The sequence below is a fragment of the Microcaecilia unicolor genome, chromosome 1, assembly GCF_901765095.1.
Source record: "Microcaecilia unicolor chromosome 1, aMicUni1.1, whole genome shotgun sequence".
Classification (NCBI taxonomy): Eukaryota; Metazoa; Chordata; class Amphibia; order Gymnophiona; family Siphonopidae; genus Microcaecilia; species Microcaecilia unicolor.
Window position 1 is genome coordinate 355,379,269 of NC_044031.1, and position 12,301 is coordinate 355,391,569.

The following is a 12,301-nucleotide window of genomic DNA, read 5'->3' on the forward strand; positions in this document are numbered from 1 at the left end:
CTGGTGTGGTGGATCTGGCCCTAAAGAAGGCTAAGAGTTCTAGGGAGCATGCTTCGGCGCCCCCGGGCAAGGACTCTAGAACCTTAGACTCCTTTGGGAGGAAGGCCTACCATTCTTCTATGCTCGTGGCCAAAATCCAGTCTTACCAGCTCTACACGAGCATACATATGCGGAACAATGTGCGGCTGTTGGCGGGCTTGGTGGACAAGCTCCCTCCGGAGCAAGCCAAGCCATTTCAGGAGGTGGTCAGGCAGCTGAAGGCGTGCAGAAAATTCCTGGCCAGAGGGGTATATGATACCTTTGATGTTGCGTCCAGGGCCGCTGCTCAAGGTGTGGTGATGTGCAGACTCTCATGGCTGCGTGCCTCCGACCTAGAGAATAGGATCCAGCAGCGGATTGCGGACTCCCCTTGCCGAGCGGACAATATTTTTGGAGAGAAAGTCGAACAGGTGGTAGAGCAGCTCCACCAGCGGGATACCGCTTTCGACAAGTTCTCCCGCCGGCAGCCTTCAGCATCTACCTCCTCAGGTAGACGTTTTTATGGGGGAAGAAAGACTGTTCCCTACTCTTCTGGTAAGCGTAGGTACAATCCTCCTTCTCGACAGCCTGCGGCCCAGGCTAAGCCCCAGCGCGCGCGCTCTCGTCAGCAGCGTGCGCCTCAGCAAGGCCCCACGGCTCCTCAGCAAAAGCAGGGGGCGAGCTTTTGACTGGCTCCAACAGAGCATAGCTGACATCAATGTGTCAGTGCAGGGCGATCTGCCGGTTGGGGGGAGGTTGAAAGTTTTTCACCAAAGGTGGCCTCTTATAACCTCCGACCGTTGGGTTCTTCAAACAGTCCGGCAAGGATACACCCTCAATTTGGCCTCCAAACCTCCAAATTGCCCACCGGGAGCTCAATCTTACAGCTTCCAACACAAGCAGGTACTTGCAGAGGAACTCTCCGCCCTTCTCAGCGCCAATGCGGTCGAGCCCGTGCCATCCGGGCAAGAAGGGCTGGGATTCTATTCCAGGTACTTCCTTGTGGAAAAGAAAACAGGGGGGATGCGTCCCATCCTAGACCTAAGGGCCCTGAACAAATATCTGGTCAAGGAAAAGTTCAGGATGCTTTACCTGGGCACCCTTCTCCCCATGATTCAGGAAAACGATTGGCTATGCTCTCTGGACTTGAAGGACGCCTACACACACATCCTGATACTGCCAGCTCACAGACAGTATTTGCGATTTCAGCTGGGCACACTTCACTTCCAGTACTGTGTGCTACCCTTTGGGCTCGCCTCTGCGCCCAGAGTGTTCACGAAGTGCTTGGCTGTAGTAGCAGCGGCGCTTCGCAGGCTGGGAGTACACGTGTTTCCCTATCTCGGGTGAAGAACATGTCCATGCAGATGACTATTCGCCTCCTGGAGCTACTGGGGTTTGTGATAAATTATCCAAAGTCCCATCTTCTCCCAGTACAGAGACTCGAATTCATAGGAGCTCTACTGGATTCTCGGACGGCTCGTGCCTATCTCCCAGAGACGAGAGCCAACAACTTGTTGTCCCTCGTCTCGCGGGTGCGAGCGTCCCAGCAGATCACAGCTCGGCAGATGTTGAGATTGCTAGGCCACATGGCCTCCACAGTTCATGTGACTCCCATGGCCCGCCTTCACATGCGATCTGCTCAATGGACCCTAGCTTCCCAGTGGTTTCAGGCTGCTGGGAATCTAGAAGACGTGATCCACCTGTCCACGAGTTTTCTCGAATCCCTGTATTGGTGGACGATTTGGTCCAATTTGGCTCTGGGATGTCCTTTTCAAATTCCTCAGCCACAAAAAGTGCTGACTATGGATGCGTCTCTCCTGGGGTGGGGAGCTCATGTCGATGGGCTTCACACCCAAGGAAGCTGGTCCCTCCAGGAACGCGATCTACAGATCAGTCTCCTGGAGTTACGAGCGGTCTGGAACACTCTGAAGGCTTTCAGAGATCGGCTGTCCCACCAAATTATCCAAATTCAGACAGACAACCAGGTTGCCATGTATTACCGGATCTCGCCCCCTGTGTCAGGAAGCCGTCAGCATGTGGCTCTGGGCTCGCCGTCACGGCATGGTGCTCCAAGCCACATATCTGGCAGGCGTAAACAACAGTCTGGCCGACAGGTTCAGCAGGATTATGCAACCTCACGAGTGGTCGCTCAACTCCCGAGTAGTGCGCCAGATCTTCCAGGTGTGGGGCACCCCCTTGGTAGATCTCTTTGCATCTCGAGCCAACCACAAAGCCCCTCAGTTCTGCTCCAGGCTTCAGGCCAACGGCAGACCGGCATCGGATGCCTTCCTCCTGGACTGGGGGGAAGGTCTACTGTATGCTTATCCTCCCATACCTCTGGTGGGGAAGACTTTGTTGAAACTCAAGCAAGACCGAGGCACCATGATTCTGATTGCTCCGTTTTGGCCGCGTCAGATCTGGTTCCCTCTTCTTCTGGAGTTGTCCTCCGAAGAACCGTGGAGATTGGAGTGTTTTCCGACCCTCATCACTCAGGACAAAGGGGCGCTTCTACATCCCGACCTCTGGTCTCTGGCTCTCACGGCCTGGATGTTGAGAGCGTAGACTTTGCCTCTTTGGGTCTGTCAGAGGGTGTCTCCCGTGTCTTGCTTGCTTCCAGGAAAGATTCCACTAAGAGGAGTTACTTCTTTCTATGGAGGAGGTTTGCCGTCTGGTGTGACAGCAAGGCCCTAGATCCTCGCTCTTGTCCTACACAGACCCTGCTTGAATACCTTCAGCACTTGTCTGAGTCTGGTCTCAAGACCAACTCTGTAAGGGTTCACCTTAGCGTAATCAGTGCATACCATTACCGTGTGGAAGGTAAGCCGATCTCAGGACAGCCTTTAGTTGTTCGCTTCATGAGAGGTTTGCTTTTGTCAAAGCCCCCCGTCAAACCTCCTACAGTGTCATGGGATCTCAATGTCGTTCTCACCCAGCTGATGAAACCTCCTTTTGAGCCACTGAACTCCTGCCATCTGAAGTACTTGACCTGGAAGGTCATTTTCTTGGTGGCAGTTACTTCAGCTCGTAGAGTCAGTGAGCTTCAGGCCCTGGTAGCTCAGGCCCTTTACACCAAATTTCATCATAACAGAGTAGTCCTCCGCACTCACCCTAAGTTCTTGCCGAAAGTAGTGTCGGAGTTCCATCTGAACCAGTCAATTGTCTTGCCAACATTGTTTCCCCGTCCTCATTCCTGCCCTGCTGAACGTCAGCTGCACACATTGGACTGCAAGAGAGCATTGGCCTTCTATCTGGAGCAGACACAGCCCAACAGACAGTCCGCCCAATTGTTTGTTTCTTTTGATCCCAACAGAAGGGAAGTGGCTGTGGGGAAACGCACCATATCCAATTGGCTAGCAGATTGCATTTCCTTCACTTACACCCAGGCTGGGCTGGCTCTTGAGGGTCATGTCACGGCTCACAATGTCAGAGCCATGGCTGCGTCAGTGGCCCACTTGAAGTCAGCCACTATTGAAGAGATCTGCAAAGCTGCGACGTGGTCATCTGTCCACACATTCACATCTCATTACTGCCTGCAGCAGGATACCCGACGCGACAGTCGGTTCGGGCAGTCAGTGCTTCAGAATCTGTTCGGGGTTTAGAATCCAACTCCACCCCCCCTAGGCCCATGTTTATTCTGTTCCAGGCTACACTCTCAGTTAGTTGGATAAATTGTTAGGTCAATCTCAGTTATGTCCTCGCCGTTGCGAGGTCCAATTGACCATGTTTGTTGTTTTGAGTGAGCCTGGGGGCTAGGGATACCCCATTAGTGAGAACAAGCAGCCTGCTTGTCCGCGGAGAAAGCGAATGCTACATACCTGTAGAAGGTATTCTCCGAGGACAGCAGGCTGATTGTTCTCACAAACCCGCTTGCCTCCCCCTTTGGAGTTGTGTCTTCCCTTGGTCTTTGTCTTGCTACATACGGGACTGACGAACACGAGCCGGTTCGGGCGGGAAGACGGCTGCGCATGCACGGTGCACATGGGCGCACGAGGACTAGCAAAGGCTTTTGCTAGTGAAGTTTCCGATTGGAGGGGCTGCCGTGGACGTCACCCATCAGTGAGAACAATCAGCCTGCTGTCCTCGGAGAATACCTTCTACAGGTATGTAGCATTCGCTAAATGGGTTGAAAGTTCTTCTCACTATCTTGGGGTTAAGTTTGCCATGAATGTTCATCATCTATATCAATTGAATGTGGATAAATTAAGACACTAAACTTTATTTAGACAAATGGAGTCATCTGCCATGACCACTGATGGGTATAATTAGTCTCTTTAAGGTGGTTCTGTTCCTTTGTTGGTTATATGTTCTACAAATATTACCTCTTTACTTTTTATGGAAAGATCTAAAATTTTTACATCGGCTTGGGGGTGGGGGGAAACCTAAGATGCAGTTGGACTATTTATATGGCAGCTGGGAGGTTTGGGAATACCTTAATTGAAGTGGTACAATCAGGCCTGTCTATTGTGACATTTGAGGGATTGGGTACTTGGCCTAGAACACTTTACACCAACAGCAAGGGAGTGAGGACTATTTGCGCCCTGGGATCTGAATTTTATAGGTTGTCCACCTAGTACTAGTGTACTGTTGCTGCTATTCAGAATTATTTGGAAAGAATTGATGCAACACTGGAAGCAAAATCCAAATACTAATAATCTGTTACCTTTAAAGCAGTGATTTTCAACCTTTTTCATCTTGCAGCACACTGACAAGACACAAAAATTGTCAAGGCACACCATCAGTTTTTTAAAGATATATATTTTATCATTTAATAAACAGTATTACAGATTGTGTTTAAAGTTCAATAATTATATTTTTAATCATGTTATCTTTATAGTTGAATATTTCTATTGAAGACAAGTTGGCAAAAGGGCAACAATACACTGAAAAGATAATGAAATTAGCCACAAATAACATAAGTGGTTCCCAAACCTGGTCCTAGAGGCACCCCAGCCAGTCAGGTTTTCAGGATATCCAAAATTAATATTCATAAGAGAGATTTGCGTGCACTGCCTCCATTGCATGCAAATCTCTCTCATGAATATCCATTGTGGATATCCTGAAAACCTGACTGGCTGGGGTGCCTCTAGGACCAGGTTTGGGAACCACTGAACATGCAGTCAAAAACATGGAAGGTACAATTCAAAAAATATTCTGATTCTCATGTCATCTGAGCTAGAGCAAAATAAGACTCTCAACTAATAAGCACATTGTGAAATATAAAACCTGAAAAAAATCCTAACATTCATTTACAAATATGTCTTACAACAGTAGCACTAATTGCTATGATTCAAATAGCAAGAACCCTACATATGAATAGGCAACAAAAACACCAGTGCACCTCTTCCTACTGGTAAAACCAGGGATTATTTTGAAGTGGTACTTGGGGGGTGGGGGGGTACTGAGTACCGGCACCTTTTCTATTGTCTGCTAAAATTGACCCATTGTCCCCAAGTTTTAATGAAAGAGCTCAGGCTCTACACACCAATTCTGCCTTGTCATAGATTCTATGACTGGTTGCAAGGGGCCTGGCTATTGTGGGGTGGGTCCATCAGTGATCACCCCACCCCTGACATTTGAGTACCGGCACCTTTTTCGCTAGAAAAAATGCAGTGGGTAAAACAGAACAAGTGGAACAGCTACAGATCTCTGCACAGAAGCAACATGCCCACAGAATACTGTATCTCGGTCACAAGCAAAACACAGATTGTCACCTTATACAAAACGGGATCACAATTAGAAACAGAGATAGTAAAGGAAATCATAGGCCTATGTTTTCTGCTATTATGAATTGTAGTCAGTGATGGAAAGCGTGAGAGTACGGTAGCAAGTATTCAGTGTTCCCCACTGAAGTTCATGTAAGGAGGGGGTCTGCTAAGAAATGAAATGAGATGATCACTTAGAAGTCATGTATATAATGGGGATGTGTCTTATGTAAAATGCCTGGCATACAGTAGACTAGAAATCCAGCACATGGGTCCAACCAGCACCCAGACTTCCTGCAGGAACTGGAGTGAAGGGCGGGGTTCAGGAAGTCTGGGTGCTGGTTGGACCCATGTGCTGGATTTTCCTTCTTAGTCTGGGCCGGGGTTGGTCAAATTTGGGTTCCTTTCTGGCCAGTGCTTTCCAGAGGTCCCACCCAAGTCTGACTCCCAACTGATATGTGTGACACATTGAAGTTATATAGTGGAGCGGATTTAGATGGCTGTATAAATTATGTCACACAATTTTTGGTTCAGAATTGACACCCGCCCCCCCCCCCCCCCCCCCCCCCCCACACACACACATTCCTCTTTAGTCTCAAAACTCTGACCTCCCCTTAAAAATAACACAACAAGCTAACAAATGAAATGCCTAAACAAGATAAAGCCCACTAATTTAAACCACAATCTGAAGATCATAGTTGGGGCAGGGCTGGAGGGTTGCCTATGACAGAGCCATTTTACAGAGTACAGAAAAATAGGATACTCACGGTTTAAGATTGGAAAAGCTGTCGGTCTCCAACCATGATCCTCCCTGCTCTGTCCTCTTTCAGTTATGCTCCTCTCTGCTCACACACAGCTCGCCTAGATTACTCACTCACTAACAACTACTATATTGCCAAATTCCTGCCACTCGCCGCCACACATTGAACTCCACAAAATAGCCCACTCTTACCACACACTATTTATCTGTGTTGGACAGTGGCGGGACATGTAGCTAAAGCAAGGGACCAATCAGGGTCCTCTATCTGGGAGCATTACTGCAGCAAAGAACAAAGCAGAAGGAGGCTGTATGGGGAAGCCGGTGTCTGGAAATGCAGGGTCTTTTTACCGCAGGAATGGCAAAAAGCTTTGTTCACGTGGTAAAAAATACAAACTTGCATTTACCATGATCATTGAGTTTCATTTCCAGGGGTAAAGCAAATTGTGGCAGCTGGATCTTATCTGGGCAGTGCCATTGCAGAGCTTTCGCTTCTCCTTGAAGGGCTTGTGCGCGAGATCTTCAGCCACCTCTGCTGCAAACAAAGAGAAAAGAAAGACTGAGCTCTGAATCTGCCTTAATGGCACAGATCTTACGGAAATGGGTAGCTAGGAACCTGCATTAAAGGGCAAGTCGCCAGGAGCCTGCATTAAAGGACAAGGACTTGTTCTTTAATGCAGGTTCCTGGCTGCCTATTTCTTCAGGATCTGTGCCTTTACGGCAGATTCAGAGCTCAGGCTTGTTTTTCCCTTTGCTTCTTCCAGTCTGTAAGCACTGAGGAAGCGGCATAAAAGGGTTGTGAGGTAATTAAACTTGCTGATGACACAAAGTTATTCAAAGTTGTTAAATCACAAGAGGATTGTGAAAAATTACAAGAGGACCTCACAAGACTGGGAGACCTCTAAATGGAAGATGACGTTTAATGTGAGCAAGTGCAAAGTGATGTGTGTGGGAAAGAGGAACCCGAACTATAGCTATGTAATGCAAGGTTCCACGTTAGGAGTCACCGACCAAGAAAGGGATCTTGGCAATGTTGTTGACGATATGTTGAAACCCTCTGCTTAGTGTGTGGCAGTGGCGGCTAAGAAAGCAAATAGAATGTTAGGTATTATTAGGAAAGGAATGGAAAACAAAAGTGAGGATGTTATAATGCCCTTGTATCGGTCCATGGTGCAACTGCACCTCGAATATTGTGTTCAATTCTGGTCACCACATCTCAAAAAAGATATAGTGGAATTAGAAAAGGTACAGAGAAGGGCAACGAAAATGATAAAGGGGATGGGATGACTTCCCTATAAGGAAAAGCTAAAGTGGCTAGGGCTCTTCAGCTTTGAGAAAAGACGGCTGAGGGGAGATATGGTAGAGGTCTAAAAAATAATGAGTAGAGTGGAATGGGTAGACGTGAATCGTTTGTTTACTCTTTCAAAAAATACAAGGACTAGGGGGCATGCGATGAAGCTACAAAGTAGTAAATTTAATACGAATCGGAGGAAAATGGTTCTTCACTCAACGTGTAATTAAACCCTGGAATTCATTGCCAGAGAATGTGGTAAAGACAGTTATCTTAGCAGGATTTTTAAAAGGTCTGGACGGCTTCCTAAAGGAAAAGTCCATAGACCATTATTAAATTGACTTGGTGAAAATCCACTGCTTATTTCTGGGATAAGTAGCATAAAATGTATTGAACTCTTTTGGGATCTTGCAAGGTATTTGTGACCTGGATTGGCCACTGTTGGAAACAGAATGCTGGGCTTGATGGACCTTTGGTCTGTCCCAGTGTGGCAATGCTTATGTACTTATGATGCAGGATCCCTGTGAGAGGGGTTGGGGGTCGGGTGGTTTCACTCCTGCAGATTATGTCGATATAGGATTTGGGAAATGATCAAGTTGTGTTACATGCAGTTTGAAGGATTATTAAACCACTGCAGAAACTGTCCTGTTTATCGGGGATTGGATAAACAAGCATTATATACTGAACTGGGAAAGAAATTTTCTGTGGGGAGATACATTTGAAGGGAGGGGGGTGACAGTCTCTTGGTTACATAAGGCCTTAGTGATTCTCATGCCGCCACGAAATTATGGGCTTCTCAAAGAAGCTTGGAGTAAAGATTTGGGCTTTCTGCTGGTGGGGGTAGATTTTTCTAAACTAATTAAGGAAATCCCGCAGATGGTGTTCGGTGCTGAGTTACAGGAATGCCAATACTGAATAATATGTAGAACATATTTTTCACAACTACATGCTTCTAGAACAGAGTGTATGGCTACGCTGATTTGTTTAAAGTGTAATCAGGCAGACAACACTCTGCTCCATGCTTTTTGGGGTTGTAGTAGTATACAAGCCTTTTGGAGAACTATTCACAGATATTTAGGTAATCTTTTGCCATATACCATATTTTGGAAGGGAGTTATTCTCACTAAAATGGAGGCCTATGGGGTTCAAGGTAGAGGCTCTAGATGGCTATTAAGTAAAGTATATATACTAAGGAAAAATGTATTCTTCATCATTGGCTGCAAGAGATACCCCACTCTTATTGGTATTGGAGAAACCAATTTCCTGAACAAAACTCCCAATTTATGATGGTTTGGGATTGTTATTTACAAGCTTTGTCACCAAGAGCATGGAGTATAACCCAAAAATTATAAATCAAGATTATGTGCTAGATTCTATATATCACTCCTAAAATGGTGGCGCTGAAAAAAAATATGCCTAGGTATATTCTATAAACCGAGCCAAAATTTAGGCACAGTCAATAGAATATGCCTAGCACCCATCCGCATGACTGAATTTAGTCATGAGCAATTACACCAAGTAAAACTTGGTGTAAATGCCTATGCCTAAATTAGGCACGGACCGAGTGTATTCTATAACAATGTGCATAGTTTTAAGAGATGCCAATTCTCCACTCATTCCACGCCCATGGCCATGCCCCTTTTTCAACTAGGTGCCTTAGAATTTACACGCATTACTTTACAGAATACGCGTAAATTCTAATCAATGCCAATTAGTGTCAATAATTGTAAATTGGCACTTATTGATGCTGATTGGCTCTTTATTCAATTAAGTTGTGTGCGAAAATCCAGAATATGACTGGATTTGCACACGCAACTTTAGGCTCTGCCGAGTGGGGGGTGGGAAGGTTGAAGGAATTCTAGGAAGGGAGGGAGGGGGAGATTTAGGACTGTAGTTGATTTGAGCTACTGTGGATAGCTTGGGATCATAAGAGTCCAGGCCAGAGGCCATACTACACATTTGTCTATCAAGGGGGGGGGGGGGGGGGGGGAGAAATAGATGGAGTATAGGGAATATTTACTTTAAAATCGGGATCACAAATATGATTTTTCTCTCCTTGTTTGTTTTCAATTTGAGAATAGTTGACTGTTAAGTATGAGGTTGTAAAACTGATTTTGATGAAGTTTGGCATTGTACATTTCTATGATCCTGAATAAAAACCATTTAAAATTAAACTGGAGTTCCTTTTCTTTTTTTGTGTTTTGCTCTTATTGCTTTGGGATTGTGAACCGATGTAATCTTGTTTTGAGCTAAGCGGTATAGAAAGTGAAATAAACTATAAACGCAGCAGATAGAGGCCTAACAGTATCAAATACAGCACACACTTAGTTGGAATGCCAACAGCCTACCCATGTGAACACCCCATTGCAGTTTTGTGCTAAAACATTTAGGCAGCTATCTGCCATTTCATAAACAGTTTTAGGCATAACTTCTGTCTGAGCACCAAAGTTAGGCACCTAATTATGTGGAGCTGGACATACGAACTTTAGTAGAGGGCCCCTTAGTTATCAGAATTGAGGGGAGTACTGTCTGTTCAACATATTGATTTGATCACATCATGCTAAAAAAGTTAATTGGGTGTGGAAATTTGTACTGAAATAGTGTCTACTGGTAGTATATTTAAGATTTTCAAATGAGGTTGATGAGAATTCTTATGTTGTGGTTATGTATGATTGATCTATGCTTTCACTGTAAGAGTCTTTCTCCCATGCACTCTGCACATATGCATTTGGTCACATGGTTGCCATGTGGTTTCCTTTCCCTTCTTTTATGTTTGTTTTACTTTATCCATTGCTTTTGCTTTATAGTTATGTATGGCTTATATTATTTGAAAAAGTTTTCATAAACGCAGACAAAAATAAAGATTTATTACATCATCTCTGGAGACCTTAACCCTTTCCTATCTGCTCTACCTAGAGGGCCCGATATTTAAAACTGTAAGCAGGAATGGCTCCTCACTGGTTAAATAGTGTTTTAGCGCCTACCTAACCACGGATATTCAGCAGTAGAAAACTGGTTATCGCCTGCTAAATATCCACGGTTAGCAGCTAGCTATATCGTGCGACATAGCCAGTTAGGCATGGATATTCAGCGCCAAACTAGCTATGTTTAAAATAGGCCACATAAATAGCAAGCCTATCTTTAACAGCTAAGCACTTAACTGGTTAATGCTTAATATCAGCTTAACCAACTTACGTTTCCATCTGTCCTTCTGCTTGCACAACAGATCACCTGTCCCTTTCTCTGTGGGTCAGAAGATGTACTCCAGAGAAACAGAGAGGTGTTTGTTGGCTGTAACATGACAAGTACTACCATGGTTTGTTTTCTCTATTTAAAACTCTCTTTCCTCCCCTTTGCAGGTGAGAAGCGACTCTCAGACCTTCCGTATGATGCCAGTACCACTTACGAGAAAGAGAATGAAATGATGCAGCCCCATGTGATGGACCAGGCCATTAATAGTGCCATCAGCTACCTGGGAGCAGAGTCCTTGCGGCCCCTTGTGCAGACACCCCCAAGCAGCTCTGAGGTGGGATCAGTCATCAGTTCCATGTATCAACTCCACAAGCCCCAAGTTGACAGACACAGTTACGCTAACCACACAGCCCACGATGGTGCAGTGGAGAATCTGTTATTGCTTTCCAAGGTCAAATCCATCCCTTCTGAGAAGGATGCCTCCCCGAGCAACAGCTGTCAAGACTCAACAGACACAGAGAGCAACAACGAGGGAAGCGGTGGCCTGATTTACCTAACAAACCACATACCCCCCCAGGCAAGAAATGGGCTGCCCTTGAAAGACCACAGGCCATATGACATTCTGAGAGCAGGATCTGACAATTCCCAGGATGCCATCAAGTGATCAGTAGCAGTGGGGAGCCACTGAAGGTTTTTAAATGTGAACACTGCAGGATCCTTTACTTGGATCATGTGATGTACACCATCCACATGGGCTGCCATGGTTTCCGTGATCCTTTTGAATGCAACATGTGTGGTTACCAGAGCCAGGACAGGTATGAATTCTCTTCACACATAACACGAGGGGAACACCGTATCCACGTAGGCTAGATCCCTACTGACAGTACAGTAGCATGTATGCAGAACTCCTGGAGCCGCATAAAGATGATGATGATGAAAAGTACATACTTTGGAGGGATAAGCAAAAAAAAAAAAAAACTGGATCCAACTAAAACCATTCTGTGTTGCCAATTTTTAGCTTATTTCTTGCTGTCATGCATTTTGCAGCACTGCAAGACTTTATTTTGTTTTTAATATATGTATAGATAAACACATACAGTGGTGGAAATAAGTATTTGATCCCTTGCTGATTTTGTAAGTTTGCCCACTGACAAAGACATGAGCAGCCCATAATTGAAGGGTAGGTTATTGGTAACAGTGAGAGATAGCACATCACAAATTAAATCCGGAAAATCACATTGTGGAAAGTATATGAATTTATTTGCATTCTGTAGAGGGAAATAAGTATTGATCCCCCACCAACCAGTAAGAGATCTGGCCCCTACAGACCAGGTAGATGCT

General features: G+C 45.5%; 1 protein-coding gene across 1 annotated transcript in view; it reads left to right on the top strand.

The window, feature by feature from the left end:
• The window catches only part of IKZF1 (IKAROS family zinc finger 1), a 423,181-nt gene extending 411,270 nt beyond the window's left edge, over window positions 1–11,911 (top strand). The window contains 2 exon segments of the mRNA XM_030209530.1: window positions 11,128–11,619; window positions 11,622–11,911. Of these exon segments, the coding sequence (XP_030065390.1) occupies window positions 11,128–11,619; window positions 11,622–11,830 (701 nt within the window). The 3' untranslated portion in view covers window positions 11,831–11,911.
• Window positions 11,912–12,301: the final 390 nt, after the last annotated feature.